Raw genomic sequence first — 20,498 nt, 5'->3', positions numbered from 1 at the left:
TGCCACCTGCTTTATTCAGTCGCATTTGATATTTGCGCTCCGAGACGAAGTTCCCCAGCAGATAGCCTATGAAAGAGCGCAAAATTAAATATAATTTCATTTACTTAATAGTGCAGAAAGTGGATTTTAATAAATGCTCTTATACTCGCATATATGTACATACACATTGTACATTAGGGTGGTAAAAAAAGGTTAAAGTATTAAAGTATTCTAAATAGAAAAAAGAATACCCGTACTTTTTTCTTTACAAAAGCGTTTTAGAGCTGCCTCAAGGCCCATGAAGTTTTCCATGTATTTTGCATGGGCAAAAAACACTTTTTCGTAGAAATTCTTGAAAATCAATATTTTCAATCGGAAAACTCTGTTTCTCTTCAGGAGACTTCAAACATTAATACCCAAATATTTATTTAAAAAAATTTTAATACTAACAATTCTATATGGGTCCTCCATGGTATTTTTTTTGGTTTTTGGAGGACCTACAAAAATTAGTAAACATTACGAAATGCTTACGTCAACAACGGGGTATTGTTACAAAAAACCTTGATTTTAAAGAATTATAAACACCCCCGTTTGTACGAAAAAGTGTTTCTTCTCCATAAAAAAAACGTGAAAAATTTCGTGGGCTTTGAGGCAGTTTTAAATGTTGTTGTTTTTAAACAAAAAAATACTGGTATTATTTTTTTCCATTTAGAAAAATTCTAGCGGGTAAGAACTTAACACCTTAAACTTATGCATTTTTGGACCACCCTATTTTACATACATCCATACCGAGTATGAGCGTCAGGAAGGCGATTGTGAGCACGAGGCTGACGCAAGTACGCTTGGTGACGTACTCGCGGTATTCGCGGGAGCTGTTGGCACGGACTGCTGTCTCATAGCTAAGCACTTGATGCATAGTTGGTGGTTTATAATGCCTAGTTGTAGTTGTTACTGCTGTTTCTGTTTTTGGTTATTCCTTTATAGCTGGCGCTTTTTGTAACATTAAATGGATTTGTTTTGAACTTATATTAAATTTCCAACGAAATTTAGTTCATTTTCCTTTTATTCGTAAAACGATTTCGTTCGAAAAAGGATATTTCTGAAAATAAAAACAAAATCTGCCATTATTTAATTCAACAAAGTTTAATGTATATAATATTATTCAACTAAAGCCTAGATATAAAATAACAGGTTATTCTTGTAGAATAATGAGCTTGCATATACATACATTAAAAACTTCCAGTAATGAGTACCAACATTAAAATGTATTTAAATTGACAGTTGAAGGCTAAAGAGTGTAAAGTGGTATTTTATGTTTAAACTGGACAAATACTTGCAGTTAATGTAGCTATATGAAAGTGTTCATACAGCAAAAGTTTTCAGAAGCTTTTTGGAGCTTAAAGCTAATCATTGTAAATTGTTTCAAAACTTGCTTTTTGATCTTCCAATCTCTTGCAGCTGATGTGAGCAAAACATCAAAATAATTAAATGAAAGTGTATTATTAGAGACAGCAATTGCAGGAAATCGAACAAATACTTATAACCGCTTTTCATTGAAGGTAACTTTTGTGATATATTTACGGCCGATTCCACATATAAAAAGCGCCGCTCCGTTTCGTTCAATGTGAAAACTGCCGAATGCAAAAAGTACTTCAGTATAGGAGGTAGAGTCCCATTTCTCTAGAGTCTTCCAGTGGAAGTTCTAAGTAAATTTTAGGCATGTAAACTCTTAGGTATTAGGGTTGGATATAAAAAAGTAGTTTAATAAAATACTCGTCCAGAAAGGCGGGTGGCATTATTACCAACGCTAAATTTAATTGTGCTAAGTTCGTATGTTATAGATCGTCTGAATTCTCAGACATAGGAACATCGAAATCAATGAAAGAACTGATGAAATGGCGTTGTCCTTCTGGAATAATCTACAACGCAATTGATCTACATTTCCTTGGTTCAGCTAGAAATAGGCGATCATATGTGTAGGCTTAAAAAATATCAACACAACTCTGCTCTATATAGACCAAGGACAGAAGTAAAAAGAAAATAATAGTGATTGCAGGTTAATGGCTCATAGGAAAACATGTGGCAATAATAAGATTTCCCTATAATAAGTCTTGTAGCAGCTCTGACAGGTGGATAAAAGTGAAGAATCTGATCATAGTTCAACAACTAACTGTGATCTATCAGTACGTAGGAACATTCATCAGATAATCTAGATCAGTGTGTCCTTAGCTGGTTCGACTAAGAAATCACGGACTTACACAGTTAAGACTCTTTACCAAAATACGCTAGCTGTATCCTAGGCATCTACCATTTATGAAGTACTACAACCACCCAAACAACCAAGGGAAGCATAAGCTTTAGTTTAATGTAACTTTTGTCCCCTGAAAATGATTTGGGGGTTCTAGTATATTGAGAATCCAATATGACTGCACTATGAAGGAAAGGTTACCCCCAAAGTTATAAAAAATAAAGTAGATTTAAAATGCTTTATAAATTAAAAGATCAATTAAGGACGAATTATCGATGTCAACTTGGAGCTGGGAGTGTCTTTTTGAAATGCTCTTTTGTAACCGAGTAGTTAGAGGTGGGTACTACCATACCTTAGGACCTGGGTTCGATCGCTGTTTCGAGCAACTTTCTGCAAAATATTTTCAAACCAAAACCTTTTCCGTCTGACAGCTATATGAATTTTGTAATTGCCTTAGTTTGGGCTAACTAAATTCAACTTTTCCAACAAGGGTTGCCCTCCTAACTAAAGTTTCGTAATAACTAAGTATTTTACGTCCAAAATTGTGATACTTACTTCAATTACCTGATGGAGTAAGTCCAGTCCCTCCTAAATACATATATTTCTGAAATACACATTTTAAGCCCACTTCAAATGATAAACGTATTTTAGAAATTTATTAGACTTATTAAATAATTTGATTTTAGCTTAGGTGGCAACCATCTCTAATATTATATGTGTTCAAATTAATTATTTCTTAACTCTCCTTTGGTTGACGCCCATATTTTAATATTTCATGTATCTTCTGCTTTAATAAAATTTCCTTAATTCAAGTTGAATTTGGATCTCAAAACAGGTGGCAACGCTCCTGCATGTGTTACAAAATTATGACGAAGTAATTTTGTATGAAAAGTCATGTATGCCCATATAGGTGTTTTACTTAATCATATAAACAAACTTAGAAGCTATCAATCAATACTTCCCATATACATTCCAAAAGAATAGAAATAACTTGATTTTATATTAAAAAAATCAAAGTAATCTAAGTGCTTTTGAACCATTTTGGTAATACAAAAAATTTGGTTAATTTTTTCAACATGCTATTGCCTTCAAATGCTCAATTCTGAAAATGAAAGTTATATCTGCGAAACCTAAGTTGCTAGAGCCAATATTTAATCTTGTTTCTACGACTGCAAACTATGCATTTAACTTTGAAATCGCTGTAAGTTTCGCTTCGGGCGTATTCGATTATTATTACTATTATTTTTTTTTTTTTTGTAGCACTGAGTAATCTTTTCCACAAAACAATTTTAAAGGCCAGTAAGCTGTTGAATATAAATAAGTAGGTTAGCGATTTAAGAAATTATAAAGTGCCAGCAACCGTCCTCTAAGCATTTAACACCCCTATTCAGCCGCAATAGTTAGTTTATGTACATATGTGCTCAAGCGCAAAGCGCTTACACATTTGTTGCTAAGAAAAAAGTTTTTTCTTATACAAATTTATGTGCATGTGTACATATGTAAGCGCACTATAAGTAACTTTGTGTTAGATGCAATGTAAAGCCCTCCAGATATTGCAAGGATAAATGTATGTGCTTTGGGGCAGCAGAAACCGGCTGCTGTTCTACTTTAGCCGTCATTCAATGTCACCTTTCTGCAGCATTTTAATGCCCGGCTTGCGAATGGCTTTGTTTTCCTTTAATAGTTTTGCACTTTCTGCGTACACATTTTGCCGGCAAGTTGATTGAATAAAAGTGCTAGTAGCATTGTAGAAGCAAAAAAAAAAACGAGTGGAAGTGCGTTTAGCAAAGTTAAATATAAAAAGTTTTACTTTCATACTTGCTCATATATTTACATACTTATTTACCCACTTTGCCTGAGGGAGAGTATTAAATTAAATAGAGGACTTTTTATAATACACTTTTTTCTATTATGTATTGTAACTTAGCTTGCGTCATGCTTTTGATGGGACACTGCCAAGTGAGTTGACAATGCCTTAATGCATAGATTGTGTACATAAAATACACACATACTTACATAAATTACAGAATTACAGAGCTATGCATGTGCCTGTGTTCAGTTGAATTCGAAGCGACTATTTGTTGGCATCTGCTGTTGGCAAATAAATTTGATTGCACCTGCCAAAGTTTTCGATCAATAATTGAATTTAGGACAGCGCAACACATGTGCCAGGACATGGTTTGGTGAGCGTTGGCCAAGTAATCTCTTTAAAATTTACGAGTGGAAATTTTTGTGGCCCGATAAGATTCCCTAAAGAAAATTTAGCATATATATATATATATGTATGCACATATGTACAAATGAATATTGTGGAAAAACGCTTCATTTACTAAAAAAATTTTACATGACGTTTATTAATTATTATTAATTAACATAGAAAGAAGTTGAACTAGAACTGCTTTAAACTTAGGAAAAATAATATAAAATGCACGAACATATACATACATACATATGTATATGAATTATCTAAAAACATACGCACAATATATTGGTAATCTACTTCATATACTTTTCGCTGTCGCGCAAAGTGGCACTGTATTTAGGATATTCAGATTCCAAGCTCGTCCAGCAGGCTTTGATTTCCTTTTCCACAAAAGCTTTTAAAGTCTTATCAGAATTCCACCACAGGCCGAATCAATGGCCTTTATCCAGCTTGTCCTTTGGCTCATCGACTGCAGATGGATCCCAAATGCAACAATTTCGCAACGTGTGTATAATTGCACTTTTGGGAATAATTGCAAGTTTTGAAAGGACACAAAAAATGCCGAAACAGTAAACTTGATTAAGGATCGCAGATTATGTATCTGTATACCGGTTTTCCAGCTTAGGTAATTTTCTCAAAATATTTTAATATTTATGAAAACATCAAGGTTGCAGCACTCAAGAAAAACTAAATATTCTTATAAAATGATGCACAAGAAATGCAACATAAATTTTCTTCTATCAAAATCTCTTAAATCAGTATGCAGTTCTTAAGAAAAAATTTCTGGAATATCTATTTCTTTAAGAAAATTTATAGCAATCACGAAGTACTATTCCTAGCAACCGAGGTAATGAAAAATATTTATTGCGATTTTTCTTGCGAACTGCATACGGGGCTTTTGTATTAAAGCCTGTTTTTTTGTCAAAAAATCAAGTGACTGACGATGAAAATCGATGGATAAATAAACCAGTTTTGAATGATCAAACTATGTGACCTGTGGAATAATTTTTTGTATCAGGAAATGAGTAGTCCACTTGCAAACAGCGTTATGTGATTTTATAATAGAAAACCATAAATTAGAAAAAACGACTACGACAACAAGTAACATTTAAATTGAATCTTTTTTTATAATTACCTAAAAACTTGGATAAATAAAGACTTGTAAAATTATAACACACATAACATGGCATAAGATAACATTAACAGTCTATATGACCTAAAACAGTTTTCTAAGTTCATCATAAGATGGATACTTTTGAAAGTTTATAAATAAGTATGATAGCGACTTTTGGAAGAAGAGTTAACATTTGATGCTATGTTTTTCAGAATATAAAAAGATTTTGCACTCTGTTGTTAGTGGACATGAAACTACTTTAAATACTGGTACGAAATCTACCAAGAACTACTCATACCTAATGTGACCAACCGTACTTCTTTCGGAAGTACAGTACTTCTTTTTGCGCTCTTGAACTTCGTACTTCGAAGTAGAGGTAAATGTACTTCTTAGCGATATTTTGTACTTCAGGTGGGAGATTCTGTAACCAGTTTCAACAATTTTCGGATCGCTATCACACTTTTTGACGCATGATATAAATGTTTTTGCGTCAAAAGTGCGATAGCGATTCGAAAATTGTCGCTAACTGGTTACAGAATCTCCCCCCAGGTCCTATACGTCTCCCATCTTCTGGACGATCGTCGGGTCTGTCGCCGGGGACCGATGGCATCATACCTGCGTAGCTGCAAAGGGCTCTGAAGGTATCGTGCAATTGGTTGGATTCTATATATGCGAACAGCGTGAGGACCGGGTACATCCCCAAGGCTTGAAGGGTGGTCAGTGTTGCGTTTATCCCGAAGGCCGGAAATGGTTCTCATGTTTTCCCCAGGGATTTAGTGTTTTTTGCTAAAAACGCTTTTACTAAAAACGCTACAAAGACTGATAGATCTGTACATAAGAAACGTGAATCCTCGTGACTGTCTTTCAAGGCAAGAAAAGGTCGGTAAATACCGCCCTGCACACATTGGTAAAGTGGTCAGAGGAAGCCTTCACGCATGAAGATTATGCAGTAGGGGCCTTCAACACTCCACTCCAGAAGCAATAGTCGAGTATATTCATAATCTGGGGTTTGAAACCAACCTTGTAAGCCTTATCTGCAGCTTACTTCGCGACAGAGCTGTCGCGGCAGAGTGGGGGAGCGTCTGCACTCAGTAAAGAGTGAATAAGAGCACTCCACAAGGTGGTGTTCTCTCTCCCCCGCCCTGGATTACGGTTGTACACGACCTTCTAGAGGAACTGGAAACCCTTTTTGATCTGGCTCAAGGTTACCTGAACCAGGTAACTACATAGGTGGGCGATCAACGGCGGCTGTCGTGGAAGCCTGACATTGAGGAAAGGGTAGTAAAGGTGTCGGTTGCCTTGTGCTGCTGTAGGGGAGCTATCGGTAAAGGTGGGGTCTCTCTCTCAAATTAATTCATTAGCTCTAGAAAAGCAGATTTAGGCCTATATTGTTTCAAGGAGCCCTTGCCTGGTGGAATTCACTAGAGAAGGCTACATTTGTAAAACAGGAATTACCGGAGCATTAGGAACACACCTACACTGGCGCTTAACATACCTACATATGTTGAACACGGCGCCTGTGGATATTGCAGACAGAATTGTCGCAGCACGAACTGCTATTTGGCTAAGGGACACCGAGTACTTTTGTGTCATAAAAAAGGAAAAGAAGACGATTCTTTGCTGCAGCAAATGATTTATAGGGCACTGTAAAACACCTGTGAAGGGCTAGTGATGGGGGTTCTGACTTGCCATTGTGCGATTGGTATTCATGCGGTGAGACTAGGAATTTCAACTGATCGTTTGGTATCCGCTGTCCAGAGGAAGATGAAGTGAAATCATCTCCCCACTTTCTTTTAGACTGGTCAACCTTTGCGAGGCTATAATGGAAGCAGTTTGGCTCGCACTTCTGAACAAACACTGAGATCCCAGGGATGGAAATTAGCCGCAATCGAAATTTCGTAAACGTCTCGCGGCGTGAACTTAACCCGACCCTAGCTGTACTTCTTTGAGCTATGAAATAGTTGGTCACATTACTCATACCCCATATTGTACAAGGCCGTATACGTACATGGCGTATGAGTAACATTTTCCTTGTAAAGTTTTTAATATTTTTTTTTCATTCGCCCTGGTGACTAAAAATTAAATTGTTTTGGGAAAGAAAAACAGAATTAAGTTTACAGTTCCCGGCGTTTTTTTTTTTTTTTGACATTTTAGCGTACCTCCGTCGGCATTGTAAATAGTTGATATATGTAATAGTGGCACATTGCTTGATGCGTATATGAGCAAATCTCACGAATTGTTTTTTTGGTGTTACCCCCTTCTCTCGGAAGAAAACAAAAGTTTAAGCATTCTTCTTGCACTTATTTCAATCAATGGAGTTCCAGAAACAAGTAAAAAAAAATCACGTATTTGAACAATTTTTTTAAAACATTTATCTAGCTAGGCACACGTCCGTCTGTGCACACGATAACTCGAGTAAAAATTGAGATATCTTAACGAAAATTTGTACGTAGGACGAATGGTATTGAAAATGGGCAAAATCGGTCAATAACCACGCCTACCTCCCATATAACGGTAATTTTCAGAAATACGAAAACTGCGATATTTTAGTAACTACTGAAGATTATTCACTCAAAATTGATATTTACAATAATTTTTAGACGAAAAATAAGAATATTATAAATTTTTGGAAAATGGGCGTAGCCACGCCCACTTGTGTATATCTTGGGAACCGCGCCACCAATTTCTTACCAAATGGCCGAAAATTTTTAAAATTGGACAATAACAAATATACGAGATCTTCGATAAGTTCGATAATCTATTCAAAATTGATCCTTGCAACAATTTTTTTATCAAGAAATGCGTTTATGATCAAATTTTGGTAAATGGGCTTATGATCACATATATGTATATCGGTACCCGTTATACCAATTTGTACCAAACTCGGTATGGTTATTGTGCTTGCCACATAAAAGCAAAACGTTGAAAATTATTGAAGTCGGACTAAAATTGGAGCCGCTTTTTATATAACGGTAAATTTCAGAAATGCTTGAAACTTCAATATTTCGAAATTAAAGGACGCTAATTTACTCAAAATTAATACACTCCGGCTTATCATGTACCGGTAGCTTTCGGAATACTGAAAAATATATATTTAATACATATACATATATATTTGTCTATACAACCGTTATGTTAACAAAGTTATAATACCCTTGTGCACAAGTACGCTCGGGTATAAACAAATTTATTCAAATAAACGTTATATGTAGCTATATTTGAAATAACCTTCATGTACTCGGGATTGAAAACTTATGTATCCGCCCGGAAGTCTATATTTGCAGAAAGCGTTAATTTGTAGGGAAAATCATTTTAACATATGAAAAGAAACATGGTTACGCTAACGGTTATACATACATACTTGTGTGTAAATTTTTACATATTTGTTAAATACAAAATCTTTTATTCATCAAGCAGCTTTTACCGAAAGTCTAAGTGAGAATATGTGCGTCGCAAACTCGCATCTTGCTTTCCAAACACAAAATTTGTCTACATAACACCTAGCTAAGTCGCATACCGCAAATACAAAATAATTACAAAAAAACATATTTCGACACGCAGAAATCAAAATTTTTTGTTGAGTAAATCTTCGAATATATGAAAAATTCAAATATTATAGAAAACATTCAGTGCGATGTAGCAATATGGACAACAAATGAAAAAGAAAATTCTATATAATTGCAAATTGGGAATTGGAGCACAAGGACGAAATGGTACTGAAAATGCCCTTTTAAATTTTTTTTTTCGTAAACTAATAAAGTTAAAAGGAAAATTTTAATGTCCTTCGGTTCGTCTGCGCCAAAATATGTAATTTTGTTTTAATCTTATAGGGGTTTCTTTTTATTTGACACCCATATTTTTATTCTACATTGCACAAAAGTTTTAAGTATTTTTTTTTGATTTATTATATCTATGAAATTTCATTGAAAAAAAATCCTGATGTCAGTGAGAAAAACTATTTTGCATTGGGCAATGCTCTTACTGTTGCCCCGATACCACTCAAACTCACACTTATGTACAGAATTTGTTTTTTCTCCACCAAATGGTAGAATTATTTGGTTTTATCGCTTAAGTAAGTAGGCAAAGAGAGGGTGTGTGCAGAAAAGGCGAATTTTCGTCGTATATATTTAATTTTGGCAAAGTGTCTTTCAAATCTGTTTGCCCTTAAACGCCTCACGTTTGTTCGCTTCAACAAGTTATTTACAAATGACCATATATAAAAAATAATACGAATGAAATCGAAATAAAAACAAAATCCTGCATTGATCCCCATGCCTGCAACTTCAGTAAGCTGAATTCATTCACTTTTGAAATAAAAAAATATATGTATACAGTGGGGAGCACATATGTACAGTGACTTTCAAACAAGTGGCCATGTATTGATTTTTTTTAATTTTCATAATGTTTTTCGAGTTAAATTTCTTTTGTTATTTTTCTATAAAACTATTGGCCAAGCTTTAACCAAAACTTAAATTTAAAAATTAAATTAAAAACTAATTAAAAAATTTAAGAAAATGCAACAAATGTTCAACTTTTGAATCTGAATCTTTAGAAAATTTTGTGTATGCCCATACAATTTTGGTCTAATGAAGTGCAAGTCTCAAATGGCTGAAAATCCCGTTGATTTTTGAGATTTTTTTGGTGACGGATTTTCGCACTTTTTTACCATATAAAATTTTGACACTGTGATTTATATGCTTTGGTTAAAAAAAAATGCTCAAAAAATATTTCATATTAAAACTTTATGGTTGATATTTGATTGAAATATTGGCTATGCTATCGATAATCAAGATTTTAAACAAAAAAAAAGATATATTTGAAAAATTCTTCAAATTTTACAACTTTTTTATATGATTTTGTAAAACACTTCTGAGTCTACAGCTTTATAACCAAAATTTTAGTGCAAGTCCAAAGACTATAGAAAATCGCGTTGATAAAATATATTTTTTTTTCATGGTCTTTTGCTGTTTTTTCCATGTAACAAATGTATGTATTATGAATATTTGCACAGATTTAGTGTATTTTTGTTTGCTAATGATCTTGCGCATTTAATTCCATAAAATATAATTACATATATATTAATATTGAAAAAACCTATAAAAAAACTAAGCAATCAAAAATTTAAAAAGATCTAAGTAAATTTGTAGAGCCCTTAAACTTGCACCTCATGTTTTATATATTCCTAACAAAAAGTTGAAGAATTTTTTTTTCTTTAATTTTTATTAATGATGTTTTTTTAGATATAACGTGAACCATATTTTAATCACATTCACGAATAAGTTTTAAATGAAAAACATATAAAAAACCGTTTTGAAATTTTTGCTCCCCACTGTATGTAGACCTATTCATAAAATATAAACGTGAACTACCCAGTGGGAAAAGTAGTAATGCATTAAATGCATGATAAATAATGTAATGTATTCTAATGTATCCAACGAGTCGCAGAAAATTCGTATTAACTCGCATTTATTCCTGCATAACTGGCAATGCAAAATTGAATGCCCCACTTTTCGTAGGACATCGCCGTGGGCAAAAAAAATGCATTTTCGAATGTGAAAATGGCCGATAATTTTTTCGATTATCATACATTACATTTTCCCACCGGGAACACAAATGCAATATATACTAACAAGCAACTGCGTCTGTCCAAACTTTTCGTTGAACTTTGTAAGCTCAGTTTTTTGGAATAGACAGCAGCATAACCACCGGAAAAATCGGATTTATGGCTGCGTCAAGCGCCTGGCATACATCTTTCATTCCTGTTGACCTTGAAATTGAGAGATGTGTAAGAGCATGTACAAATGTACATTTATACATGTGTACGTACATGGATACTTAAGAGTACACATGTATGTACATAAATGTAAGTAGAGGTGGAGAAGAATTTTATAAATTTGTTTATGACCCAAGTGAAGGTTTTGTTAGAATGGAAGCACGCGAAGTATATGTTTACTTTTTGAGTAAATTTTTACAGTGGAGGTGCAACGGTTTTATCCTGAAAACAAACCTCTCGAAGCTGTGAAGTAAGTTAAATCGACTAGTCACTTTTATAACATTATTTGCGGCCATACAATTATGGCTGCATTTCTTCCTTCAAATGAAGCTTCTCTTTTTATGGAACCTTTGTGTGGGAAATAATTGCGTGAAATTGATGAATTAGAAATATGCTTAGAAATATGCGTCTGCAAAGTTATTAATTACTTATACAACTAAATTTCTACGAAGATTAATTAATTTAAGTTTTTTTAACAAAATTGTATGTACAGAGAATAATTATCCTTTATAAGAGTACGTTAACATAGGAAGCGGGGCAGAGCAGAGCGCAGCGAACCTTTCAAATTAATGCAGCTATGTATGCATATGAAAGTGTTCATACAGCAAGCTTTTTCAGACGGTTTTGGTTTGGAGCTGAAACCAAAGCTTTTTTTGATTTTAAATTTTCTTTTTTAATTTTTAAGCCTCTTGAAGCTTATGCGAATAAGAAATTAAAAAGTAGTCAAGGCAATATGTAGTTTTAAAGAAAGTCAGTGTAGCAGATTGAACAAATATGCATTTTAGCCGCTTCAATGCAATGAAGGTAACTTTTGTAAAATTTGTACGGCCGATTCCATATAAAAATCTTCGCCCGCTTCGTTCATTGTGAACACCAGGAGCTTTACTCGCTCGGCTTTCTGTGATAACGTACCCTTAGACTTAAAAAGACGAAAAATACATATATACACCAATAAAAATATAGAAAAATTAAAAAAATTAATAAAGTGAGACCTAATAATATTATTGTAATCATGTACGCAATCAACGCTAAAATAACCATAGCAATCCAAAAATATTTTAGTAAAAGGAAAGGCATTTTCATTCACACTTGAGAAAAATCTTGAGTTAAGAACTTTACGAGCGAGTTAAGAAAGTATGGCACTCTTGTGTCGCTCACATCAAGACCGTAGTGCGTCAAGAATAACATCTTCCTTTCGCGAGGTTCTCACCAAAAACTGCGTATCTAGAATAAAGGGGTGTCGAATCTACCCCTCTAGCCCTGGCTGTGGTGCGAGCCGGTGTCCATTGAATGGTTTTCTGCCAGGGAGCTTTCCAATTGTATTTTAACGAGGCATCCCGGACACCTGTCCGCCCTGTCCTTAATGACAGTGCACTTACCACAGCATTGGTCTCTGATATGCTCGTCCGTTCGCCCTTCTCGTTTAAGGACAAGGTCATCAAAAGGTTTCGGCGCAGTAGGCGACCAAAGGCGCAGATTGGATAATGAAACATATGACTGACCATATTCCGCATAAGAGTTCATGCATCTATCTTATCAGCTCAGCGGCGAGCCTAACTTGAATAGCTCATTTGGCAGGCCGTCAGCTTCATCACCTCTGTTGTAATTGCTACTCGACTGGTTCCGGGTTCATGTTCTCTACTACTTTCAGTGCTGCCATTCAATAAGGTGGAAAATTGTTCCCTGCACAATTTAATTGCATTCTGTACATCGACCACCACGTCGCCATGATTGTCCTTACAGCAGTGCGCCATGCTGTTGAAAACTTCCATAAGTCGCCTAACTCTCTGTTAAAACTTCCGGGCGGTTTTACCCCTCGGCCAGTACTTCAAGCTTTTTTCACTCCGGTAAGCTCTCAAATCGTAGTTCTTTTAACGTTTGCCGTGGCGGGACCCCAACTCGCCGCACGCAAGATATTTTGCCTTCTCAACTTTAGCTCTCAGTCAAACGTTTTCCTAACATACGTGGACTTCTGCGCACGGAACCATTATCCGCCCTGGAGCCCTACAAGAGTAAAATTACCGCCACCGAACTCGATGTTACCATTAGGCAACAAACCCAGGACTACCGCAAGTGCGGCTCCAAGGAGGCTTCTATGGACAGATTCGAAAACCTCGATAACACCTAACTTTGCAGCGCTGCCTCTGCTGAATCATTGACAGAAAAACTGACCTGACAGCGCAAATCTGAAGAGCAGGCCATAAATTCCATTATCACCATCTACGCCTACAAAATGGTTATAGGCAAGAAATTATGCCCCGAAACTCACATACTGCACTGGATTTTTACACAGCAGTCGCAAGTCCCATTGTATGGGTGCCAGGTCATAGACACATGACGTCAACTCCTCTCACGATACGAACGGGCATGTCGCTATCTATCTGTTAATCGTTGCTTAAATCACCCTTCTTAGAGAAGGCAAATAAAATATAATCGGAAGACTACAGGTATGTTGGGTAACAAACACAAAATTTGCAGTTATTTGGGAAAAAAAAAACCAAACAAATCACATATGTAAATGGTACCTTCATAGCCGCTGGTTAACTAGTTAGTAAAAATGTTGAATCTTTTTGCTTCCTGCTTAGCTGACATTCTACTGCCGGTAGTTTACTGCGCAAGAATCACGATATTTCATAGTTAATGCATTGACGTAAGAAACTGCTTTGTGGTATGTTACCATAACTAACAGTGCAATCAAATATTTTGTTTTTCGTCAATAAAGCTTGCGATAATAAATAAAAGTTTTCTTTATCCAACATGAAAGTCAAGTTTTCATTTTACAAATATTTCAAAAGGTAAACGAAATAATAGCCTCCGTTAACGAAGGTCTTGGTAGAATATATATATATATATATATATGTATGTATGTATGTAAGCACATTTGCTGCCAAAAAAGTGTAAAATAAAAAACATATTTATTCTAGTAGCGATTGCCTTTTTGGATAAGAAATTGCCACCAATTAATAAGCGCTGTCATTAAAAAGTTGAATACAAAGAAAACCATCAACATTTCTAAGAAATAATCCCTGCGGACATTTTAGACTGCAGGTGGAATTCGAGGTCAGAGCCATCAGGAGAAAAACTCAGGTACAACAGATGCAATTATTTTTATTTTGCTTTGTGCTTGACTATTATTACCATTTTTGCACGGCAATTTCATCTGATACGAGTATGTTTAGCCAGTTAAATAGGTAGGAAGTTGTTTGTGATGACAAACATTGCTACCGAAAAAAATAAGTTTGACAGAACGAGAATACTGCACTTAAGTGCTGTTGGTAGCCTCAAATGATATCGGAGCACGATACTATGTAGGTAGCATGGCCAATCTGGGAAAGAGGATGCAGATGAGGGGAAACAACTAGATACGATACTGCTATGTGTAAATGCAAGCAATATTAGAGAATGGGATAGGGAACTTCGCCAGCAAAGGGAATAGACCCTGCCACCTCTAAAATTTAATGGAGTAGGGATTTTGTTATTAAAAGCTTTATTTTATCTCTTTATACAAAGAGTGGCTTGTGTGGTCCGCTAATGTGTGCCTTCGGACTTGGGGCCTTATTGGTGTTCTCTCGTCTTGGTCGAGCGGATGGGCTTGAGGTTCGTCCCTATGTATTGGTGCGGGTTCTTTTTTATGAAATTCGCTATTCAAAAGCATTGAAAGGTGCTGCCTCCACAACATTGGTTTTTCCGTGGCAATTAATCGTGAAATTACCTACACAAGTATCCAGTATAAGGTCAAGCATATAGAGTGAAAATTTTAAATCCATTAATAGCTCAGATAGTAAATGGGAAATTTCGAAAAGACCCCAAAAAATTCACCTCTTTCTCAACTTAAATACAAATTTCTACAGATAAGACTGTGAAGCGCAGAAAAAATTATTAAAATTTCTGAGCGAAATGAAAGCTTAAGACATATCGCCACCGTTTTCAAAAGAGTCACAACTCAAAATAATACGTACGTCAAAAAATGCCAAAAACTATTTCATAGCACATGCTAATCATATGGGCAAGGGCGCCTTTAAGTTAGGTTTTTTTTAACAAATTATAACACAAATTTGCTCAAACTTTTACTGAAAGCTAAATAAAACCTCTGTATAAATTTTTACTGCATAATTTCAAAAATGCTAGATTTTGAGCGTGACTCTTTTGAAGACGGTGTGCGATATATAGTAAATTTCCATGGGAAATATTATCGTAGAATATTTTAACCCATTACCATTACTTCAGGAAACCCCACAAAAAGCAAACTTGGAAGTTCATAAGAGGATTGATATAATCTAGAAAATTAGTCTTCGCAAAATTTTACTAGGGGGATCTTCTCAGGCAAAAACTTCATTCCACCGACAAAAGTGATGAATACGGCGATGAAGATGAAGCTGAAGAGGAAGTTAGCGATGACGATAAACACACAAAAGCAAAGCCGAAATCAAAGATAAATACAAAGGCGAGGAGAAATAAAAAAGGACAGCGCCGAAGACAAAGAAAAGTCGAGGTAAAGGCAATGACTAAGAAAAAGATAAATATGAGGAAACAGTTAAAAGCAAAGATAAAGGCACAGACACAAATAAAGACAAACAAAAGCGTATAGGTTGGAACAAATTAAGATAAAGAGTCAATGGTAAAGATAAAACCTTTTCTGCCATGAAAAATAGCTTCCTATAAAATTTCAATCACCGTTCGCCATTAAAACGGGGACCTTCGGGGTAAAACTTTGCGGGACAACTTCTCTTATCTCACAACAATTCAATTCACTTCACCTAAATTCAACTCACCTTATCTTACCCCATTCCAAATCACCTAAACTCACCTTAACAGTTGCAAAGCCGCTATGTAATATACAAAATTTCACTCAGCCGCAAATAATAACACTGTGAGTCAAATTTCAAAATTTGAAATGACAAAAAAAAATTTCCTTTAAGTCGCTTTTCTAGATATGGTAATTTTTATTTAAACTTGCGTTTTGAAAGGAAAAAATGAAAATTCGCGACGAAGAAAATTGATTGATATACAAAATTGCAAATGGTCAAATGAAAATGTGTAATAATTTCTTTCTTATGATACTTATGTACTATATATGTACATTGTATGACAAGGAAAGAATGTTACTCATACGTACGGTGACCGGACAAAAATCGAATCCGAACAAACAATTTTGATTTTAAAGACATAACATCTTTAAATACACTTTTTTTTAAGGCAAAACAAAGAGAAAAAAAAATTCAAAATCATCACAAAAATTTAATGAAAATAGGGAAAAGACATAGGTATAAGCAAGTTTTGGCATATTTTTTTTTTTGTTTACAAAGTTTTAATATTTTTTATAAAAATATAGTTTACTATCTAAAAACCGTGTAAATCAAAATATCAAATATGTATTGTAGAACATTTACAAAAATTCTACGGATTTTAACAAATTTTAATCTTTTTAATCAGGTTTTTAGAATTTTTTTGAGCATGCAGTTTTGTATCCCATTAAATTTTAGTATAATAAAAAGCCAGTTCGACGTAGCTGGGACTTACAGTGGGTTTTAGGAAATTTACGAATGGTCACCGTACTCATACCCCATATACATATGAACTACTTATAAAATAAAAGCATAAATATGGATGGAAACATTTTGTAAGTAGTTATATTTACTTAAGTCTTTATACCTTTATTGTCAATAAATTACCTTCGTTGATAGCTTGATGTTTTCGTAAAAATAAAAATTTGTAAAAAAATCAGAAGAATTTACAAAAAATCATAAATTTTTAATTTGTACCTGAGATAATGAGTGGTCAAATGGAAATGCGCAAAGATTTTTTGTATGAAATATGAGCAAAAAAGCGTGTTACTCAGGTGTACGAGGCGTATGACTAACATTATTACCTGCTCATTTCTTTTACAAAATAAATAATATAAAAAAAACTTTTTAATATACAACGCTTTTATAAATGGACTAAAAAGTAGAAAATAATACTTCTCAGTCCCATAGAATTTGTTTTGATAACTTTTGATTTTGAAATTTTAGCAAAAGTCATTATAAACAATCTATGAAATTGAAAATGAAAAGCGTGGGGCGCATGTAATACACTTGAATTGATATGAAAAGTAATATATGAATGTATGTATGTGGGTATATGAATAACGACCGCTTAAAATCGATTTCAAAGTTCTACTTTCGCTGTAGAAATTTTAGGTCTACGTTATGTAGTTTGACTATTGTCAATTAAATCGAATGCTTTGTATTGCATGCGCTCCACGTTTTTCATTTTCAATTTCATAGATTGTTTATAATGACTTTTGCTAAAATTTCAAAATCAAAAGTTATCAAAACAAATTCTATGGGACTGAGAAGTATTATTTTCTACTTTTTAGTCCATTTATAAAAGCGTTGTATATTAAAAAGTTTTTTTTATATTATTTATTTTCTACTTTTTAGTCCTGTCTGAATAAAATTTTGCAATAGATATTAAAATAATTCAACGATATTAATAGAAAGGTGCACACACATGCATTTACATATGTATGTACATACAAACGAGCACCAATTAATTTTATTTAAAGAAATGGCGTGTCGTCTATTTCCGCCGATATGCGTGTATAAACCCTCCTCAAAGTCTAGCCAAAAAGCCAGCAACTCACACAACAGGTTCCCCAGAGCAATTCGCTCGAGAAAGTGGTACCCGGTACACGTAATACGCGGCACACAGCACAACAATCCGCCAAAACAGGCAACCCGGCCCAAAATTACCACCGTAGAAGGCAGAAACCCCGAGCGGCAGTGCAGGAGCCCAAGAATTACCCTTAAAACGGCCACAGGAGCTTAAAAAGACCAACTGGTCCCCAACTGGTCCGAAGGTAAGTAGTTTCGGACTAGTCCCAAACTGGTTCCCAACTGGTTCCCGGACTGGTCCCCGACTGGTTACCAACTGGTCCCACGAACTAGTTACCAACTGGTCCCAAAGTGGTTACCAACTGGTCCACCTATACCTCAAGTGGTCCACAAGTCACTTCACTTACAAAGCATTCGATTTAGTTGACAATAGTCAAACTAATTTTATTTAAAGAAATGGCGTGTCGTCTATTTCCGGTGTAGCAAACGTAGTACATAGGGCGACATCTAGATGTCATCTACCTCGCCCTATTCACTATGCTTTTTTATAGGAGCTTTTCAAAGCTTTGCTTTGGTGTCGGAACACAACATTGAAAGTTTCTGGATCCACAACATTGAAAGTTTCTGGAACACAACATTGCAAGTTGATAAAAGCGTTGTAAAATCGTTAAAAAATAAAAAATAAAACTGGAATGATTAATTAACTTCTTAGAAACTGTTAGTCCTATCGGAAAGCGATGTATATACGATTTGTGGAGAATTTTATTAGCTTTCATTTTTCGTATTTTAAATTAAGATCGTTAAATTGGTTCGCAAGATATACGTGATTAAAAGGAACCAATATTCGCTTTAAGCTGAATATCGATAAATTGCAAATATCTTGAAAATGTATCCATAAAAAAAAAAAATTAACTCGATTTGCGGAATCACAGAGCAAGATAGAAATTGGGCATCCATAGAACACTTTTCCAGTAAACAAGTGTAATTATTCAACACGATTTCTATAGGATTCGATCTGCTGTGATAAAACAATTTTCGGATGGGAGAAACCGGTGAATGTAAGCTAAAATCTCTTTGCTTCATCCATACTGACAAGTGTCCTCTCAAAGCGAAATATGGCATATAAACAACACTAAGGTAAAAAGTTAAATAAGTAAGCATCAACTATGTACTACAGTTAGCTCTTGAAGCAGCCTTCAAGTGAAGTCATCAATATTAGGCATTGCAAAATTTACAAAGTTAGCTGCTTGCAAAATTCCTAAATAGAATGCCAACGCTTTACTTTAAATCATACTTATATACGCAAACACATACATGCATGGCAAGTAAGTATACACAATGCATTAATTACGAAAATTTGTTTACATTCACACTGAGTCACTCAGTCATTCAGTAACAGAGTCGCAGAGTCAGTCAAGCACGAATGTGGGCAAAGCCAGCAGGAAGTTGAGCACTAGCGACAAGAAGAAAGGCAGTGAAGCATTTTTTGCAGGCTTTCACCTCTTTTCAGTCAATGAACTCATGCCCACTAGCACACACACACACACATACAGCCAAATGAATACACAATGAAATTGTATCAGCCGCTGCCCACACTACAACAGAGAAACTTTCACTTACTCCTTTGCTGTGGCTGCTTTTGCTATCGCTTACTACCAGCGTGCAGGCAAAAAAAAAACACAAAACTTCACCAGTCCTTGCTAGAAGGTATCGCACTATCCTTTGGTTTGTTTTCGTTTCTTTGTTTTTTTTTTCACTTTTTATTTTCTCCACATTTTGCTTTGGAATGACATTTCAGTTTTGCAGTCGCTTACTGAATACACTTGTGCCACCTTCTTACTCGCCTATACAGCACTTTCCATGGCGTACACCGTTGCGGCGTACCACACAACCTACCCACATGGCGCACTTCCCCCGTTGCAAGGAGTGGAGGCGTTTAGTGAATATGTTTGTGATTATATCCTTGTATGTATTCACGTTGTATTTATAATGTACACGTGCATATGTATGTGCATATAAATGTGTGTAACGATGATTTATCCTTTAAATAACAACAACCACTTTGAACTTTAATGCAAGTTGGCAATTTAAGGAGCATAGAATAGAGCGAAGAGTCGAAGGCGCGCGCGTTTCTCCTTTTGCGAAATAACTGTGGAACTTTCTACTGTTTAGTACTTTCCTTGTTCGTTCCTTATCGGCTACTGATTGATACCAGCAACAGCCGGGCTATTTTATATGCACCAATTGGTGGAGCTCATTCATCATAGTGCTACTCGCTTCCAACAACTCTCTCTCTCTCTGAACTAACAGTCTTACTGCTAAGAGAATTCAACAGCTGTGGGCATGTGTCCAAATCTCTCTTTTTATGGTGAATTCGCAGAAGGACTGACGACATACAGGCTTAAAGTAAGGTACATATTTAGCTGTAAAGAAATGTTTGAATAGATGCAGCGAAATATCAACTGAGTCTTCCTGAAAGTTCAAGACTCGAAGTTTTATTTAGGGTTTTTTTTTTTTTCTACTACTACTACTACTACTACAGTAACAAAAAATTAAATAATATGGAATGAAATAGGATGAAATGA

The 20,498-nt window shown here is 35.0% G+C and overlaps 1 protein-coding gene across 1 annotated transcript; it reads right to left on the bottom strand.

Annotated features, from left to right (window-relative positions):
• Positions 1 to 6: 6 nt before the first annotated feature.
• LOC108375650 (uncharacterized) lies at positions 7 to 20,110 on the bottom strand (the record flags this gene model as incomplete). Its single annotated transcript, XM_017631795.1, has 3 exons — positions 19,534 to 20,110; positions 769 to 1,078; positions 7 to 66 (listed from the first exon to the last, which is right to left on the bottom strand). Coding segments are annotated over exons 2-3 (187 nt in total), but the record flags the coding sequence as incomplete, so codon positions are not given.
• Positions 20,111 to 20,498: the final 388 nt, after the last annotated feature.

Source organism: Rhagoletis zephyria, unplaced genomic scaffold (assembly GCF_001687245.7).
Source record: "Rhagoletis zephyria isolate East Lansing unplaced genomic scaffold, Rhagoletis_zephyria_1.1 Rzeph_scaffold_09258, whole genome shotgun sequence".
In the NCBI taxonomy this organism is placed as follows: Eukaryota; Metazoa; Arthropoda; class Insecta; order Diptera; family Tephritidae; genus Rhagoletis; species Rhagoletis zephyria.
The sequence above is the reverse complement of the archived record's forward strand: the minus strand, read 5'-3'. Positions and strand labels throughout refer to the sequence as shown.